Here is a 19,068-nt window from a genome sequence, read left to right as displayed (position 1 = left end):
TTAAAACCTTGGTTTGTTTAGGAAGCAGGGCAGTGGGTGCTGGGCCCCTTAGGGGATGAGGCCGGGAAGCCCTGGCTGGGGGGTCTGGGGCTGGAGAGCCTGCTGGCCATGTGAACAGGCCCAATTAGTCCCTTAGGGGGAACGGGGGATGTAACTTGGCCTGTTCGCCTGCCGTTTGGGGCGGGGGGGGCACACGGTGGGGGGAACATGAACCCCGCTGGCGGCCCCCAGCTGGCCTCCCCAGCCACACAGCAGGCTCCTCAGAGGTGCCCAGGCCACCCACCGCCCAGCGGGGACAGCTGCGGGCCGCCCGGCCTCCGTGCCCCGGGCGGGGGCTGAGCCGCTTGACCTCGGAGGGCTGGTCCCCTCCAGGATTCTACGGTCGGGGCCTGGTGTTCCCAGCCACAGTGTCTCGCACAGGGGGCAGCCCGGAGGACGCTGAGTGGCCACAAAGGTTGGCTGTTCTCCCATGTGCCTGGAGCGGGGGGGAGGGAGCCGCCGGAGGAAGCCAGGGAGCCGGGCGGGAGATGTGGGAAGGTTCCCCGCGAAAGGGAGCGGTGAGGACACCCAGAGAGACCCAGAAAGCGGGAGACGCACAGGGCCAGAGCCAGAGCGAGACAGGAGGACAAAGACAGAGGTGGCGGCAGCGAGACAAAGGGAGGACCGGAGAGCCGGGAGCAGCCGGGCCGCGCGGAGAAGGCGCGCGCGGCCGCCGACATGTGTGTGGTGAGGCTCAAGTTCAAAAGGGAGGGAAGAGGTGGTTTGACGACCAAAGTCATTGAAAAATTTCTGGCGCAGCTGCCCCGAGGCTCCTGGCCACGGGCCCGGCTCGGAGCTGAACTTAAACAAACCCCTGCAGCAGCCATCTGCTTGATTTTAAAATAAATCAAACAGTCTGCTGAGCCGGGATCGGGTTTCCATCTGTGCCGCCGCCCGCTCGCCGGCTTGGAGCCGCGCTTGCCTCTCCCAGCCAAGGCTCCTGGCAACATGTGGGCTGGTAATTCCTCCAGGAGCAGGGAAACTGGGCCCCCGCCGCCCCCAGCTCCTAACTGAAAGCAAGTGCTATTTTTACAGCCACCCACTGGAGCGGGGGGCCCCAACAGGGCTCGGGAAACCCAGACACGGGGTTAACGCTGACTTGCCTCCAGCCCAGAGGGGTGGGGGCCGCGCCATGGGATGCCCCCCTCTGCCTCCAGGAAAGGGGCGAGGGGCTGAGCGCAGGGGTGCTGGCCCCTCCCGGGCCAGGAGGATATCCGACATCACGTGAGACCCACAGGCCAGTCCAGATAGCCGTGGACCGCGGCGGGTGGCAGCGGCCCAGGGTCTCCCTGGAGTGGCTGAAAATAGCAGCAGGAATCCCCCTCCCTCAGGCTGGGGCCACCCTGGGAGGTGCCGCCCACCTGTCCCCTGCAGGGCCAGGCGACCAGGGTAGCCTGCCTTCCCTGACCCAGGCGAGAAACAGAGAAAGGGAAACACCAGCCTGGCAGGGTTCAGTAAGCCCATCTGTGCAATGGGCATAACACGGCCCTTCGGGTGGTGTCGGGGGAACAAGGATGGGGTCCTAGGATCTTGCGGCCGCAGCTGGCACACGGGGGCTCTCGATGCCACCTTGGAAAACGCAGGGAGGAAAGAAGTGACAACAGGAAAAGACGCCTTCCTGGAGAGCTGCCCATTCCCACCCCTAGGGATATCCAGTGATAAGACAGGCCCCGGCCCCCAGATAGGCGGCGGGGGGCGGGGTCTCCATGCCCAGAAGGATGCCTCGCTTCCACAGTGCAGACCGCCCTCTGACGTTTCCCGATGTGTGTGCCGGGTTCCAGCAGGGAGACGCACGGGTGCAGGGGCGACCCCAGTTTCACTCAAACTCCTCAGTACATGAACCAGGGCAGGCCAGGGGCAGAGCGCGGGTCTGCACCAGCGTCACCTCTCCCGCACATCACGTTCCGTCTGAGCCTGGGTCCCCCTACTCAAAAGCACAGAGGGGAGGCCTGGATGGCTCAGGACATTCTGCACGGCTCTTCCAAGGGACGACCGACCTTCAGATGCAAAGGCTTTTGTACCGAGAAGCTGCCTCTGGTTTGCCCGGCCAGCACTTTCCACCTCAGCCCCGAACGCAGGCCAGAAACAAGACAAGCCGATTCCACAGGTACGGAACGTCCTGTCCGCATCAGGCACCCTCTCCCCTCCTCTCCCCTCGTCACCTGAGGTGCAGGCTTGGAGAGCCTGTGCAAGGCTCCCTGGCCGCTTCACACCCAGTCACCTGTGAGGTTGGTGCTTTCACTGCCCCCATTTTCCACATGGGGAAACTGAGCCAGAGAGTCAGCTACCCCAGGACAGAAACGGTACAGCCGAGGGCCCACACAGGACCTGCCCTCCAACACCACGCCCTCAACCACTGCGCCCTCCTCCCTTCTCCACGGGCATCCTCCGCCCCCCCCCTCCCTCAGCTGGCCCGGCTCTCCCCATCCAAACCAGCCTTTGTCAAGATCCACGCAAACGTCCACCACGCTGCCTTCCACAGGCCAACTGGCTTATTTCCCAAGACGACCCAAAGGAGGGGTACTGCAAACCCATTTTACACTGGGGGAAACTGGGGTCTGGTAAGTTGCCCAAAGCCAGACGGCCAGCAAGAGGCAGGAGAGGGGACAGGAGCAGTGGGCAGTGGCCGGGCCTGAGACTGGCACAGCGCCCCTCCCCTCCCCTGAAGCCAAGCCTGGACAAGAAGGATGGCGCAGGCAAGGGAAGGGGAGGGGAGGGGAGGGGCCGCCCCCCCACCCCCTGCCGGCCACAGGGTCATCTCTGAGAGTCACCCCTTCCCTTCTCCTCCTGCCCCAGCCCCTGCCCCTCTCATCCACTCAGCAAACCTTTACTGCACACCCACTGTGTGCGGGCCCACAGCCAGCCCCACCCAGGAGACAAGGCGTGTGAAAGCCGCTCTCATCTCTTGGGACTCGCAGTCTGTAAGAGGGACGTGCCAGGCCATGGACGGAGAAAGAAGGGAAGGACCACCGGGCGAGTGCACTGGCGTCCCAGGGGCTGCCATAACTAATTATGACAAACCAGGTGGCTTAAACGAGAGAAATTCGTTTGCTCGGTTTGGAGAAGTTTGAAATCAAGGTATCGGCAGGGCCACACTCTTTCCAAAGGCTCTAGGGGAGGATCCGTCCTGCCTTTTCTAGCTTCTAGTGGCTGCCAGCCATCCTTGCCGGCCCTTGGCTTGTAGCTGCATCCTTCCCATTCTCCTCCATCTTCACGTGGCCTCTGTGTGCGTGTCTGTCTCCGCCTACCATCCTCTCTGCCAGGGTCCAAATTCCCCTCGTCTTATAAGGACACCAGGCAGTGGATTCAGGGCCACCCTCATCCAGTGACCTCATCCTAACTTGATCACATCTGCAAAGACCTTATTTCCAAATAAGGGCACATTCACAGGTTTGGGTGGACGTGAACCTGGGGGTACACCGGGCCCCAGCACTGTCCCTCGAGGCGCTGACCCCCCGAGCAGACCTCTCCAGGTGGACAGAAGCCGCTAACGTGGCGAAGGGGCCAGCGGGCACTCCACTCACCGAACCCAACACTTGCATGATGTCAATCTTTTTTCTGGCTCTGGACAGCCAGAGCCTATTATGGGATATTATGTACCCGGAGGGAGGACGCCGGTGCCAGCTCCCAGCCTGGCAAGAGGCGCCTGGGGATGGCCTCCACCTCGCCTCACAGCTCTCTCTTTCTCTCCCGCTCTCTCTCTCCCAGAACCAGCCACAGAAAATCTTTGTGGGGACGACCGAGGCCTCCGTTCCCACACGACTGGCTCGGCGCAGCTGCCAACAGCCGGCTGACCTCCGCCCCCGGAGCCTGTGAGCCTGAGCTGCCTGCGGACGCCGGTTTTCCCACCCCCGGCCGAGGGGCTCCTCCAACGCTCCCCGCTCCTACAAGAACCTCAGCTCAGAGTCAGAGCCCAGAAGATGACCTTCAAGGTCGTGTAGTCCCCTGGAGGGCACTCCTGCCGGGTGTGAGCCCGGGCTCTGGGCTCCCCCGGCCTGGGGTGTCTTCCTCACACGGAGGGACCAGCCTTGCTGACTAAGGCTGTGAACGTGCAGGAAGATGTTCTTTGCACTGTTATTTATAATAGTGGGGGAAACCGTCTAAACGTCCAACCATAAGGTGCAGTTAATAAAACCCGCACAGCCCCCTTCACACACCGCTGAACACGCTGCGGGTGCTGGACACCCCGATGGACGTCTGCTGCTCAGGCTGCCGTAACCAAGTACCAGGCCGGCAGGTTCAAACAACAGAGATATATTTTTCTCACAATTCTGGAGGCTGGAAGTTGGAGACCAAGGTTGTTGGCAGGTTTGGTTCGTTCCAAGGCCTCTGTCCTTGGCTTGCAGAGGACCATCTTCTCCCTGTATATCTCACGGGGTTTCCCCTGTGTGTCTGTGTGCTAATCTCTTCTTCTCACAAGGACACGAGTGCTACTGGATCAGGGCCCACCCTAATGACCTCCGTAAAGACCCAAATATAGTCAAATACAGTCACATTCTAAGGTGCTAGGGTTAGCAGTTCAACATAGGAATTTGTGGGGGGGATACAATTCAGCCCACGACAGGGATCCTCCACCAAACGGAAGCCATTTGACAGGCCATGTGTCAAGTGACACTGGCACCAAGGTGACACAGAAGCTTTCAGCTCCCTTGTCGCATGAGATCCACGAGTTCAAAGATCCCACCGGCTCCCAGGAAGGAAGCCCTATCTGAAAGGCTCTACCCCAGGACGCAGCATCAAAGCCAAGGAAAGGGCCTGGGGCAGCTCCCAGCTCCAAGTCTCAGGAGCTGGGTGGCCTTGGAGAGGCTACCCCACACCCACCTCGTAGGTCGTCAATATCAGAGGCCAGGCTCCCTGCTTCACCTGGCAGGGGGGCCTGGTCTACAGCCCCCCACCCTCACTACTGGTCTCCTTAGGCTCCATGGTGACAATCCAGCTCCACACAGGGTAACAAGGTGTCACCCACAATACAGGCCTTGCAAGGCAGGCCCCTCCGGTTCCCATAACCCCACGGGCAGCTGTAGGGGTGCCGCCCCATTTCACAGATGGTGGAAGCGAGGCTGACACAGCCAGCGGCCTGTCCAAGGTCACAGGGCACGGAAACGCCTGCCTCACACTTAACACTAAGACACCTCGGTGATAGTGTTAACGCGTGTTTCAGTGGGAGGGGGTCCCATCACCTCGTGAAAACAGCCGTACCAGCTTTCCAAGTCCTCCTCCAGCCTGGACTTACATGGACGTATTTCTTTAAGGCTGTAATCAAGACACGGCTACAATGTTGTGCTCTGCTTACGTGGACTCAGCATTAGATCATCAGCTTCTCTGTGTTGAAATGGGCTCCGTGGCTGTCATCTTAAAGCCACAGGACATTCTACCCCCAGGGGTACACAACAGTTTGCCTAACTGTATTTTATTGTTGGATATTCAGAACTTCCCCACTATTATAAATAACAGTGCAAAGAACATCTTTTTGTGTCTTATCGTTTTCATTCTTGCAAGTTCATTCCTTTGGATGCATTTCTAGAAATGGGATTATTGGGTCAAAGTATGGACTGTTTTTTTTGTTTTGTTTTGTTTTGCGGTACGTGGGCCTCTCATGGTTGTGGCCTCTCCCGTTGCGGAGCACAGGCTCCGGACGCGCACGCCCGGTGGCCACGGCTCACGGGCCCAGCCGCTCCGCGGCCATGTGGGATCTTCCCGGACCGAACCCGCGTCCCCTGCATCGGCAGGCGGACTCTCAACCACTGCGCCACCAGGAGAGCCCAGTATGGAGTGTTTTTAAAAGCCCTGGATACACAGTGACAAATGGTTTGGGGAACAGACAATATGATACAGACTTTTGCTGCCACCAGCAATACAGATGAGCCATATTTTGTGAATTCACCAGCACCAACTCTTATTTTTCCTGATATTTTAGTAGTTTTTATGTAACTATTTCCCCATATATTATTTGTGTTCTCTCTCATTTGAATCACCTATCCAAAATTCCCAGTCTTTTTTTTTTTTTTTTTTTTTTTTTTTTTTTTTTTTGCGGTACACGGGCCTCTCACTATTGTGGCCTCTCCCGTTGTGGAGCACAGGCTCAGGACGTGCAGGCTCAGTGGCCGTGGCTCACCGGTCCAGCCACTCCGCAGCATATGGGATCTTCCCGGACTGGGGCACGAACCCGCGTTCCCTGCATCGGCAGGCGGACTCTCAACCACTGCGCCACCAGGGAAGCCCAATTCCCAGTCTTTTTGACAGCACCCTGGGAGGCCAGAAAGTTCAGAATCAGCCTCTGGGGGCCCAAAGCTTCAGGATGCCAAGGGATCGCTTTCTGTGCCTGATGAGTGGCAAGGGACAACCTCTCCCAGGGACCCTTCAGCCACAGCTGCCCCTACTGCCAGGACAAGTCCAGCGGGCAACGTCGGGCTGACGGCTTGGGGCTTCTACTCCCCACCTCAGTCACGTGCCGTGGCTGAGCCCACGTGGCTTAGATATAGGGTTGCAGAATGTGGGCCAAGCAACTGAAGGGACACTGCTCTGCCTCGTGTGACCTGAGGGCTGGCCATGAAGAAGCAGGTGCTGCCGAAGCCATTTCTGGAACTTTGAGTTGCTCCAGAGGGTGTCTCCCTAATGTGGGGCAAGTGAAGGTGATGGGGACAGGTTGGGAGAAGGCAAATGTCAACGGGGACGCAGGCCAGCCAGGAGGCCAAGAGAGACCCAGAAAAAGCCAGGAATGGAATCCGGGCTTCCTTTACATCCAAAATAATCCAGGTAGGGGCAGGCGGCAGAGAAGCTGGGCGCCAAAAGCCACATGGTGAGGCACCGTGGTTGAGACAGACACTGACGGCCTGGGTTCAAATCCCGGTGCTGCCCTGACCCGCTGTGAGACCACAGGCTGGTTTTCTCATCTCCCTGTGCCTCAGTTTCCTCACCTGTGAAATGGGTTCGCAGTGCCCGTCACGGGGCTGTTGTCCGAGTTAACACCACAGGCTGGTTTTCTCATCTCCCTGTGCCTCAGTTTCCTCACCTGTGAAATGGGTTCGCAGTGCCCGTCACGGGGCTGTTGTCCGAGTTAACAGAGCCAATATATGTGTGCAGCTCAGCACGTCTGTGCTCAGAAAACAAAAACTTCAGACGCGGGTGATGCACAGACAACCCACATCCCACCCGGCCGGTCCGCAGGAGGCCGCGGCGAACCGCAACCCACCGGCCAGCCGAGCTGAGAATGGTTTTTACATTTCACATTGAAGAACTGCAAAGAATAAATAAATAACAGAGAAGAAAATGCAGCAGAGACCAGAGACGGGCCCGCAGAGCCTAAAATATTAACGACCTGGTCCTTTAACAAAGAGTTGGCCAAGCCTGGTCTAGAGGCACCGAACTTTCGGGTGGAATCACAGAGAGGGGACGGGTGGCGTGGGGCAAGGACCCGAGGACTTGGGAGAGAAAGCAGCAGGACATCAGCGTGCGAGCGGAGGGCTGCATGGGAGGACCTGCAGGTCAGAGACAGTGCCGGGCCCAGCAGCGGGCACCCGCTCGCGTGTCCACCGGGGAACCGGGCTGATGCGCCTCATGGGGTAGAGAAGCAGCCGCTGAGACACCTTGGGACGAGGTCCAGCCACGTGGTGTGGCCCCCTCCATCGGAGCTCAGAACCCGGATCTGGAGGGAACCAGAGAGGCCGCAGGGCCGGACCCCAGGGAAACGGCCGGCCCGTCCAGTCACCAGCCAGTCGATGCTCCACACTGCACGTGGGCCCAGGCACCTGGGGCCCTCCTGAACACCCTCTGTCCCCAGAGACCCTAGCTGGACCTTCTCGCACAGGGCTAACCTGGCCTGGACAGGGTGCTCCTTGAGAGAGGCCCTGGGGTAGGGACGCAGGGACACCAACGCCATCCCTGGCTACACTCTAAGAATCACGTCTGCCCTTTTCCCGGCCTGGTCTCTTGGGAAAGCGGCCCCCGCTTCACGCGCTGCCCCTAAAAGCCACTCCGGTCTTCACCTGCCACTGCGTGCCCAGCACAGCACCTGGTGACCCTGAGGGGGCGTTTGAATGAGTAAGTGATCGGCCCCAGAGGTCAGCTGTAAAGGGTCACAGTCCTCCTCCCACTTTCAGACGAGAGAGCAGAGGCCGGGAGAGGTGCAGGGCCTCGTCTGAGGTCACACTGCTGGTCCGCGACAGAGCTGGGATCCGTCCCAGCACCGTCTGGCCCCAAAGCCCGGCTCGCTCACTGCAGCCAGCCTCGTGGGCGGACGGGGACCTGCAGGCACTGCGGGTGGGAAGGAGCTCTGTGGCTGGGTGGCGAGGAGACCTCCAAAGGAGCCCAGTTACCCCTGCCAGGGGACAGCCAGCCCCAGAGGACGGGGCCCCATCTGTCTTGCTCACTGCCGTCACCAGAGGTCTGGCACTGGCTGGGAGCTCCGCAGGAATCTGCTGAGGGACCGAGGGGCCCCCGAGACCTTCCCGGTGGGACTCTGGAGCCCTGGCCCTACAGGGTCTCCCGGGAGCCCGAGCAGGGGGCCAGGGTGCAGCTTCTGAAGGTGCTGGGGACAGGGGGCCCCTGGGCCTCAGCTCCACATTTCACCGCCTTGAATGTAAAACGGGAGGGAGCAAGAGAGCAGGCGAGCACAGACACAAACAGCCCCCAGCCGCCAGCCTGTCCCCATCACCAAGAACCCTCCGCTCGGCCCTGCCAAGAGCCGGGGCCAGCAGTGGGCCTGGAGAATAAACATGTCACTGCAAGGCCAGCCCGCCGGACCTCTGGAGCCAAGAACCGCCGGAGGCTGTAAACAGTCTCTCTCTTGGCCGCAGACTCTGGCCCACCTCTCTGCGCTGGGAATTAGCACTTTGCCTGCCATAAAGACAGGGCAGGGGCGGGGGGCGGGGGGGCGTCTGGGGAGGGGCAGTGGGCAGGGAAGCTGGGCTGGCCCAGGGCCAGCACCTCCATCCTCGCAGCCTGCAAGCTCCCCCTTTCTCAAGGAGGCAGTGGGAGGCTGTGAATGAATGGGCCGCAGCGAGGCCCAGCTGGGCAGTGCCGGCCGCAGGCTGGAGAAGGGACAGGGGAGGGGTGAGGCCTCCTCTAGGGGCCCTGGACGTGGCCAGGGGCGGCAGATGCCTTTCACAGCACCCCAAACCCCACCTGGGGCTTCCAGCTGGATCTCGAGGAGGCAGGGGGGTCCCTGGGCAGCAGAGGCCCAGGCCACGCTGAGCAACCTCTCAGCCGTCTCGAAAAACCTCTCTCACCAGCCCTGGGGAGCAGCCGCCACTCACTCTGCCTCGGACGGTTCCGGTTGCCCGTTCGTATCAGGCCCCCAAACGGCTGCCTTCATTCTGGTTCTACCCTCCAGAGCCACAGACCTTGTCGAAAGGCAAATCCAGCCATGCCACCCCCACTGGAACCCTTCAACGGGACCCTTGCCCTCCACATCACGGTGCTGCCGGCCCTGCCTGCCTCCTCGGCCCCCGCCTTAGACAGCCTCCCCACCATGTGCCCTTCTCCTGCCTCTGGGCCTCTGCACACGCTGTCCCCTCTACGGTGAACACTCTTGCCTCCTCTCTTATGCCTTGTTCACTTCCTCTTATTATTCAGACCTCGGATCCACAGTCACCTCCTCCAGGAAGCCTCCCAGACATCACCCCCCGCCATGAAGACAAAGGCCTCCATTACCTACTTTCCTCGCAGCACGTTCCTCTCCTTCCAAGCCCTTAGCCCGGCCACGAGCTGCTTGTGTGTCCGGTAACCAGCATCTGTCTCTCTCTCCCACCAGACTGGGAGATGTGCGAAGAAGGGGCTGTGTCTGGTTTTACACGTCACGGTTTCTTAATCACCAGGCACCTGGCCACACTCAGTAAATAAATCATTGTGGAATGAATGAATCAGTGAATGAAGGGGTCATCTGAATGGCAGTGTCACCTAGAAAGGTCACCCAAGCTCAGTTCAAATCCCCTCGCTGGTCTGGGAGGCCTTCACGAGCAGGCTGTGTCCCCTGCTCCTCGGAGCCCCCCATGGCTCCTGGCCCAGACGGACACCCACACCCGCTGTGGACAAGAGCATCCCCCCACCACAGACTGTCACGACTGCGGGGATGAAAGGGTTTGGGGGAAACCAAAGGAAGGGAGAAAAAGCAAGGCTGTGATGACCGTGGCCTGAGCATGGACTGTCCGGCCAAATGGGGGTTCAAGTCTTGGCTCTGCTGTGCAACCTTGGGTCAGTGGTCTGACCTCTCTGGGCTTCAGTTTCTTCGCCCACAAAAGAAGGACATGACGATCACAAGGGCTATGCAGACGATCAAGCGAGCTAAGATGTGCAAGTACGCAACCAGTGAGAGTCTCCTGATTCACGATTCGGGAGAAGCACCTGTCCAGAACATTCTGGAGGCTTCAAGGGTTTTCTCCGGAATGTCCCAACCAGGGGCTTCAACGGCCTGGACTCTAGAACTCTGGGCCTGCGGGGTACCGCCCACCTAGTTCTTACCTGTAAGGAGCGCTGAGCACAAAGCACCCCTGGCTGCCTGGCAGGGGCAGGGCAGACCTTCATCACAGCGGATCTGGGGCTGCACGACCCTGCCTTCCAGGAGCTCAGCCTGCCTCTGGGGACACTGGGGTCCCAAGGAGGATGGCCCCATGGGGGGTCAGCTCCTGCTGGGGAGAAGGCACAGCCTCGGGGTGCAAAGACCACAGTTCAAATCCCACTCCTTAACCACAGTGAGACACCACTGCACCCCACCGAGGCAGCTAGAATCAAAGAGACAGACAATAGCAAGTGTTGGTGAGCATGTGGGGGACTCAGAGGCCTCACAGCTGCAGGTGGGAATGGAAAGCAGTCTGGCGGTTACCACGTAACCCAGCAATTCCACTCCCAGCTATCTACCCAAGAGAATGAAAGCATTACACTCACAGGGAGCCTTGTCCACGGAGGTTCACAGCTGTACTGTCAATAGCCAGAAAGCAGAAACACCCAACTGTCCATCATGTGATGAATGGATACACAAACGGATACATCCAGACAGTGAATGCAACTCAGCCACAGAAAGGAAGTCCTGACACAGGCTCCCGCACGGATGAAGCTTGAACACAACAGGCAAAGTGAAAGACAGCAGATGCAAAAGACCATGTATGAAATGATTCTATTCATATCAAGTGCCCAGAATAGAAAAATCCATACAGACAGGAAGATCCGAGATCACGTTAGGGCTTGCGGGGTGCAGTGGAGATTGAGGAGTGACTGTTCACAGGCACACGGTTTCTCTTCGGGGTAATAAACATGCTCTGAAACAGACAGCGGTGATGGCTACACGACCTTGCGAACATGCTAACCCTTGAGAGTGTGAACTGTACCCGCTACGTGGGTGAACCGTGCGGTGTGTGAATTCTATCTCAACAAAGCTGCTATAAAAAAAAGACGACCGCAGTCCCTAGCCTCGCCTTCCTCATCTGTAAAGTGGGAGTGGCTCCAGGTTCTTGCCCTCCTTGCCCCTGGCTCTGCGTCCCGTGAGGCAGAGCTGGGTGGCACGCATCGGTGGGCCCTGGCCCTCTGGCTTCCGGTGGGAAGGGCCGGCAGACGAGAGGAGAGCAGGGTATTGGCTCTTCAGCATCCTCCCCGCAGGGACACATGGACCGGCCGTGTCCGGTGTCCAGTGCATGGCCCCGCACACAGACCCCATGGCTCGCCGACAGCTCCCTCCTCCTGCCCTCGGGCCCCGGGGCTGCCCCTGCTGCCCTTACCGGCCCAGGGAGCTGCCCGCTGTGCTCTTGCTATGCCTGCCCATGCCTGGGCACACTGCCCCTGCTTTAAGCTCTCCTCGGCCGTGAACACGAGCGTGCCTGTGGCTGCCAGGACCCGCCCTGAGCAGGCCTGATGCTCACCCCTTGCAGAGGAGCTGCAGGCCTAGAAGGCCCACAGGTCAAGGCCGGCCCTTTAGAGGCTCTGTCTGAGTGGCCATCGGGAACCGGGTGCCAAGAAGGACAGCTGGAGGGAAGAGGACAGGGGTGGGGCCCCGGGGCAGAGGCCCCAGAGCCAGGTGGGAATTCAGAGCTCAGGTGCCCCGAGGTCTGGCTCCCAGAGGAGGGGACTAGGGCCCGAGGAGCCACAGCATCTGGGGAGCAATCCTCCGTGGGGCCGCTGGGGCTGGGAGCCTCACTCCCCGTGAGCACAGATGTTCCAGAGGCAGGGCAGGAGGGGAGCGGGAGAGGCCGAGGGCTGGCCAGCCTCCCCGAGGGGCTGGGGCACAGCCAGGAGGCCTGCAGACTGTCACCAGGGCGGCGGCGGGGTGAGGCCAGACCCCCGTCCTCCTGTCCCGCCTGGACGCCCAGCCTCACTCCACCCTGGGCCTGGGGAGACCGCATCTAGACTCTGAGGAGGGTCCTCAGGCGAGAGCAGATGGAGGGAACTGGGTGTGATTTCTGTCCAAATGGAGGTTCCCAGGCCGTCAGCAAAGTCATCTCCAGACAGACACGCTCGGCCTCCAGAACCACAGAGGCCTTTCCAAGAGGCACGTGGGTCTCCGGGGTGGCAGGAGTGGGGGGGGGGGGGGGGGCGATTTCTTCCGTGGGTCCACCCTGAGGATCCCAGCGCACCGTGAAGGCTGACAGCCCCGAGACTGTGAGAACTGGAAACAGGCACCTACTCACGAACGCTGCTACCAGGCAGCAGGCCCCCGGCCTCAGGAAGCCAGGCCGGGCCTTCGGCAGAGGCCCCTGGTGTCCACACCCCGCGCTGATGCCGTGGAGTCTCGCCCGGGCTCCAGCGGGAAGGTGGCTGGGGGGAAACTCCCTGAGACTCTGGCACTCAGCTCCTTCCTGGGACGGTGCCGGATTCCAGAAGGCAGTGGGGACCCGGCAGGAGAGGGTCTGTGACGAGGACAGCCCACCCTCGGCCCTCACCACCCAAACTGACCGCCGCTGGGCAGGTGGGGCAGCCCTGGATCCCAGCTCTTCCACGCTGTGGACCACAGAGCTGACGGGCCTCCACAGGCCTGGACGGGGGGCATCCTCCCACCCCACCTCCCTGAGCTTGGTTAAGGCCCCAGACCACCCACCAGGCTCTCATTTATCTGAAATTTTCCTTTTCAAGTCACTACTTTAACCTTCTAAAGATTGAAAAAAAAAAAACCATCATTCAGCATCCACAGATGGTAAGGGAAATATTAGGGATTTCGTTTGAAAGCGCTACTTTGTTCATCCTCAGTTCCAAAATCTAAAAGCCTTTGAGGGAAAAAAAATTCACAAGTTTGTGGCAAATTTTACTTTATGTCCATGTGACCACAATAATATATACATATGATATATATATACATATACATATATATATATACAGAGAGAGAGATTTGAATAAGACTCCAGGCCTGACATGTCTCCCTGCCATAAAATCGGAAGTGGATCCCGAAGGACAGCTTTCCTGCCGTGTGATCCACGGCCAGTTCAACCTGCATCTCTGGGTTCCTTATAAGACGTCAGCCGTTTAAAAGCACCAACCACACCAGGAGATGCTGGCCCAGGGGAGAGGGCTTGGGACCCAGAGACCAGGGCTCTGAATTCAAGACTGGCCTCTGCAGTACAGCTGTGTGACATGGGGGAAGTCAAATGACCTCTCTGAGCGAGGTTTCCTTGTTTCCCTGCTCCCGAAACAGAGCGTCTGTGCAGCCATTGAGACAATGAGACCAAAGTCCCTAGGAAACACTCCACAAATATTAATTATCCCTATGATGACACTAAAGTAGTAGATACCAGTGATACCGGCCTGGCCGCCCAAGACTGGAGATACGGAAAACATTCAAGGATTCTTCCAAGAGGTCCCTGGCCCAGAGAGAACTTGGAGCCCCGGGAGAGAGATAAAATTGGCTCACAAGGACAAGCCCCGTTAGTGACAAAAATGAGACCCAAGTATATCTGAAGGTGGAAGGAAGCGGGAAGAAGAGTGTGACAGGGAACAGGTGAGGGAGAAGGTGATTCTGTCCTCAGACAGCAGAGGGAAGGGCGACAGTCCCAGCTACTTTTATTCAGGGCAAAGTCAGGTAGACATGGTGATCACGTCTTCCAGCCTAAGAAGTCTGTCTCCAGGCCTGGCTTGCCCCATCCCCCAGCTGCCGTCCGCATCGCCCCCTCGTCTGTGCTGGGACCACTGCAGTAGCCTCCTGCCCGCTCTCCCAGTCACTAGGCTCCAGACGTCACCTGGGCCTCCACACAGGAGTTGGCTTTGTCTCTGGGCACATCAGGCCCCCGCTCAAAATCCTTCCCCTGCTGCCCCTGGCTGAGGCACTTTGAGTGGACAGAGTATACCCTCTGGACAGAATGTCCCCATTTAAGCATTTCTGGATCCTGAGCTCCCAAACTTAGATTTCAGAGAAGAAAAATAAAAAAGGGGCAGAGGTGCAAACTCCGAGTTCCCACCCAAAGCACTTTTGACGGACAAGAAAAAACTGCCTATTTACACAGAAATAAAGGAGGGGGGATCTTGGTGCAGAAACTTGTCTCTCTTCGCAGCTAAGCCAATATGCCTCTGACAAAATAAACACAGTAGGACCTCTGTTGTGTATTCTTGGAGAAGGTGATTACAGTTCAGAATAAACACATCTCCCTCCCCTGAGTTTTTGGTCAAAAGGACTGGTGTCTGTGCCCAGGTCCATGTGAGCCACACTGGGGGACGGCGGAGTCCCACGCCCCAGCACACACCCTGCCAGCACAGAGGAGGTCTGGCCAGGAGGCAGCACGGGGACCTGAGGAGCCAGGAACCCGAGCGTGTGTACTGGGGGTGGGGTCTCTGCACTGCTCGTCAGAATCAGACGGCAGCGTCCAGGGTTGTCTGGGGGAAGTCTGGAGCACCTCTGAAGCCACCAGGGCCTCTCGTGGGGGGAGCTGTCAGCATCCATCCCCAAGTCCAGCCTCCGGCCAGCAGGACTCAGGACCACCTCCTTCCCACCCTCCCAACTGTCTTACCTCTCCCACCAGCCACCATCGGACATGCTACATGCTCTACCTGTCCACTCTTTACCGCCCGTTTCCCTGGCTGCAGGGTCAGCTCCGGGCGCGTAGGGACTTTGTGTTGTTCATGGCTTTGCTCCCCCTGCCCGTCCTGGGACAGGGCCTGGCCTGCAGCTGTCACTTAGAAAATGTCTGCCCAGTGAACGCACTGGGCCGGCCCCTCTCATCCACCCATTCATCCGACCAGCAGACGAAGATCCCTTTCTCTTTCACATCTAGGGACATGTGAGCTCCTTTCTCTATGAGCCCCCGTCCCCATGGCTGGGGTGACCTGTTCCGTGACCCTAAGAGCCCCCCCAGGGTTACAGGACGGCTGGGAGCTGGACGCAGCCAGGGTTTCCTGTTTCCTTCCCTCCTCTCACCTCCAAACAGGCACCGGGAGCGAGGACCCCTGAGGACCACAGCTCAGCGTACAGCATCCTCCATGTAGGAGAACTCACCCAGTTACATATGTATGTGTAACTGAATCAGTGTGCTGTACGGCAGAAATCAACACAACGTATACCAACTATACTTCAACAAAAATAAATAAATTAAATTAAATTTTAAAAAAAGAAAAGGCATTCTTGGCTGGAAGTAAGAACTGCTGCCTCTTTGGAGAAAAAACGTTCAGTTTGTCACTGACTGAATTAGAAATTGCCCTGTACACTCATCACACATGGAAGGTGGAGTAAGTTCATGCTGACCTTGCTCCGATCAGACCAGCTCAGCTCCAGCCACGAGGCTGAGGGTCAGCCCTGGTACAGCTGTGCGGCACGGACGAGCTGCCCTTTTCCAGCTATCAGAGCTCTTAGAGTTTTCCCATTTTGCCAACCGGGAGACAGAGGCCCTGGATTAAGGGGCTTCGCTCCAGGGTGACACAGAGCGGGGATGCCAGGACCAGGTTCCCTGACCTGGGTGACACATGGCCTTGATCCTGGGAGAGAACTGCCAAGTGACCAGGTGTATGGAGGCGTCGACTTTAGCCCTGCTGAGGGGCTGATGCTCTCGGGACCGTCGGCAGCTGGAGAAACACAGCCCCTGTTATGTTTCTTCTTGAATTGCCATTTGGTGAGCTGATTTCTTTGGGATTTGAGGCCCTCAACTGAGATACAGAGTTAAGATTTTAAAGCTGGAAGGGCCCTGGGGGTCAGAAGCCTTCCCCGCCCTTGCCCAGGTGAGTGAGGGCCTCCCTGTGTTTCCAGTCTGTTCCCCTGGGGCTGACCCCGGCTCGGCTCTTGTCCCACTGTCCTGGAATCGCCTGCCCATCTGTCCAGCTTCCCCACCAGGCTCTGAGCTGCTCAGGACTGGTGCTCTCCACCGTGTCTGGCACACAAAAGGTGCTCAATAAATGGTTGATCAATGAATGAATCGCATCCACCCCCCCCCTTCTGACCCCAAGGAAACAGAGAAGTTTAAGCTGATGGTCCAAGGTGACCAATGGGTCACCAATGGGTCCCCAGCAGAGTCTCGAGACTCCCTGGGCACTGCTTGGCCGCTAGCGCAGCAAGACCGTCTCCAAGACTCACGGCCAGTCCCCAAATGCTGTGGACACACAGTGACTCCCGGCAGCCGCAGGAGAAACCCAAGCACAGAGTGACCTTCAAATTCAGTTAAAAATGGATTATGCTGACCTTAATAAAAGATCCATTTAGCTTCTAGATGAGAGAACACAAATTCCAGCAGGTCCCGCCCCGTCTAAACACGCGGCGTGCGGGGCTTCCTCCCAGTGCTGCCGGGGAGCATGCGCGCAGGATGACAGCGTGTCACTGGAGGAATTTATGGAGCTGCCCAACGTCTGGGCAGGCCTGGCTGCCAGCAAGGGTGGGGAGAGCAGCCTGGGTCCCACTCGCGGTGGAGACAAGCTGACTTTTTAAAAGCCTCAGATCAAACTCTATTTAATACTCTGTAATGGGGACTTCCCGGGTGGTCCAGTGGTAAAGAATCCGCCTTCCAACGCAGGGGACGCGGGTTCGAGCCCTGGTCTGGGAACTAAGATCCCACATGCCGCGGGGCAACTAAGCCCGAGTACCACAGCTATTGAGCTCCCGTGCCCCAACGAGAGAGCCCGCGGGCCGCAAACTACAGAGCCCATGCACTCCGGAGCCCGCAGGCCACAACTAGAGGGAAGCCTGAGAGCTGCAACTAGAGGGAAACCCGAGCAGACCGCGCGCCGTAATGAAAAGATGCCGCACGCCTCGACAAAGATCCCGTGTGCCGCAACTAAGCCCCGACGCAGCCAAAAAAAATAAAAAAGGAAAATAAATAAATAAAATTTAAAAATATTTAAAAAAATACTCTGTAATGGCCTATATGGGAAAAGAATCTAAAAGAGTGGATATATATGTATATGTGTAACTGATTCACTTTGCTGTACACCTGAAACTCACACAACATTGTAAACCAACTACACTCCAAAAACAAGTTAAAAATAAAATGACATAAAAACCTGAGATTGAATAAAAATAATCCCCCAATGCCCCCAACACAAGGGGAGTCCTGGGCACACAAGGGGGTCATTTTTTCCTTTTCTCCTGAAATTGAAAAAACGTTAACACACACTCATTGCACGAGTCAAACAGTGCAGGAGCAGGTGGGTAAAAAGCCAGCCATTCCCCCTGCTCCCTCCATACAATCAGACGCAGCTCCTTCCCCACTTTTCTCCGTCTTCAAATGAACACAAAAGTCCAGAGAGGAGAGCGGCTTTCTCTCCCATCACCTAGACTGTCCTAGAGCCAGGAATCGACATCACACGGGCATCACTCCAGTGGCAGCACTCATATAACACGGATCCCCAAACCCTTACAAGCCCCCAGTCCAAAGGTTCTGGAGACCAAAACTGCTCTGCACTCGTTTGTCAGCAAAACCTGCCCTGCCTGAAGGCTATTTATAGTCCCCGTTTCTCTCCCACCGGGTATTCACATTGTGCCACAGGGACAGGACGGGGTTTGATTCCACGGTGCTGCCCCTGGCCCTGCTGAGGTGTTAAGTAAAATACAGCACCGGCACTAAAGAATCTTACTGAGAGGCTGAAAAAATTCAGCAGTGTTTCTGGCCCGAAAGGCATCCAGCAAGGGATGTGGACCAGAAGTGACATGAACGGCAGCTGCTGACGTTCACGGCAACAAGCTCTCCTCCTTTCTAACCTTTTCATGGTGTTCACGGTAGCACAGTGCCCGGGACGTCCTGAATCTTCTCTGTTACAGAGAAATTCACGGGGTAAATTTCTGCTACGCAGACACCCGGATACACACACACACGCTGGAGTCCTGTTTTCTACAGGGTTGATCAGCAGTGCATACCCCAGATGGTGGTGAAAACGCACTGCAGATGAAGACAGCTAGGTGCCGCGCGGCAGTGTTCCAAGACGCTGAAATCAGAGAGCTGAATCCAAGTCCTGGGTCTGCAGACTGGCAGCTGTATGACTCAGGGCGAGTGACTTAATCTCTCTGGGCCACGGGGAAAATGAGAAGCTGTGAGGCTACATCCAGCTCCCACTGCTGCCCAGGCCTGGGTTATAGCAGCCACCTCCCAAGGGGGTTATACCTGTTTCCTTTTCTTCTCCCAACCCGCCTGCCTAACGCCACTCAGAAAAATCCTCCTTTTAAAAAAGAGACATGCACCCCAGTGTTCACTGCAGCACTATTTACAATAGCCAGGACGCGGACGCAAGCCAAGTGTCCATCGAGAGAGGAATGGATAAAGAAGATGTGGTACATACATACAATGGAATATCACTCAGCCATAAAAAGGAACGAAATTAAATTATCTGCAGTGAGGTGGATGGACCTAGAGTCTGTCATACAGATTGAAGCAAGTCAAAAAAGAGAAAAACAAATACCATATGCTAACGCATATATATGGAATCTAAAAAAAAAAGGTACTGATGAACCTAGTGGTCGGGCAGGAATAAAGATATAAATGTAGAGAATGGACTTGAGGACACGGGGTAGGAGGGGGAAGCTGGGGCAAAGTGAGAGAGTGGCATGGACATATATACACTACCGAGTGTAAAATGGATAGCTAGTGGGAAGCAGCCACATAGCACAGGGAGGTCAGCTCGGTGCTCTGCGACCACCTAGAGGGG

The 19,068-nt window shown here is 57.6% G+C and overlaps 2 protein-coding genes across 6 annotated transcripts in view; one reads left to right on the top strand and one right to left on the bottom strand.

Moving 5' to 3' along the window:
• Window positions 1-19,068, bottom strand: part of GSE1 (Gse1 coiled-coil protein) — a 420,610-nt gene that overhangs the window by 378,511 nt on the left and 23,031 nt on the right. The gene's annotated exons all lie outside the window — the stretch shown is intronic.
• LOC116744187 (serine/threonine-protein kinase PAK 6-like) lies at window positions 497-5,614 on the top strand. Of its 4 annotated transcripts, none has more exons than XM_032613582.1 (3): window positions 497-726; window positions 2,026-2,146; window positions 3,748-5,614. In XM_032613582.1, exons 1-3 carry the CDS (start codon window positions 528-530, stop codon window positions 4,076-4,078), a joined length of 651 nt encoding a protein of 216 aa, XP_032469473.1. In that variant the 5' UTR covers window positions 497-527; the 3' UTR covers window positions 4,079-5,614. The 4 variants fall into 4 exon arrangements, with proteins under 4 accessions (XP_032469473.1, XP_032469474.1, XP_032469472.1 ...); XM_032613583.1 differs by having other exon boundaries at window positions 504-726; window positions 1,975-2,146; XM_032613581.1 differs by having other exon boundaries at window positions 504-726; window positions 1,821-2,146.

The sequence above is a fragment of the Phocoena sinus genome, chromosome 19, assembly GCF_008692025.1.
Source record: "Phocoena sinus isolate mPhoSin1 chromosome 19, mPhoSin1.pri, whole genome shotgun sequence".
NCBI lineage: Eukaryota > Metazoa > Chordata > Mammalia > Artiodactyla > Phocoenidae > Phocoena > Phocoena sinus.
Note: the sequence above shows the minus strand (reverse complement) of the source record. Positions and strands in the feature narration are given on the sequence as shown.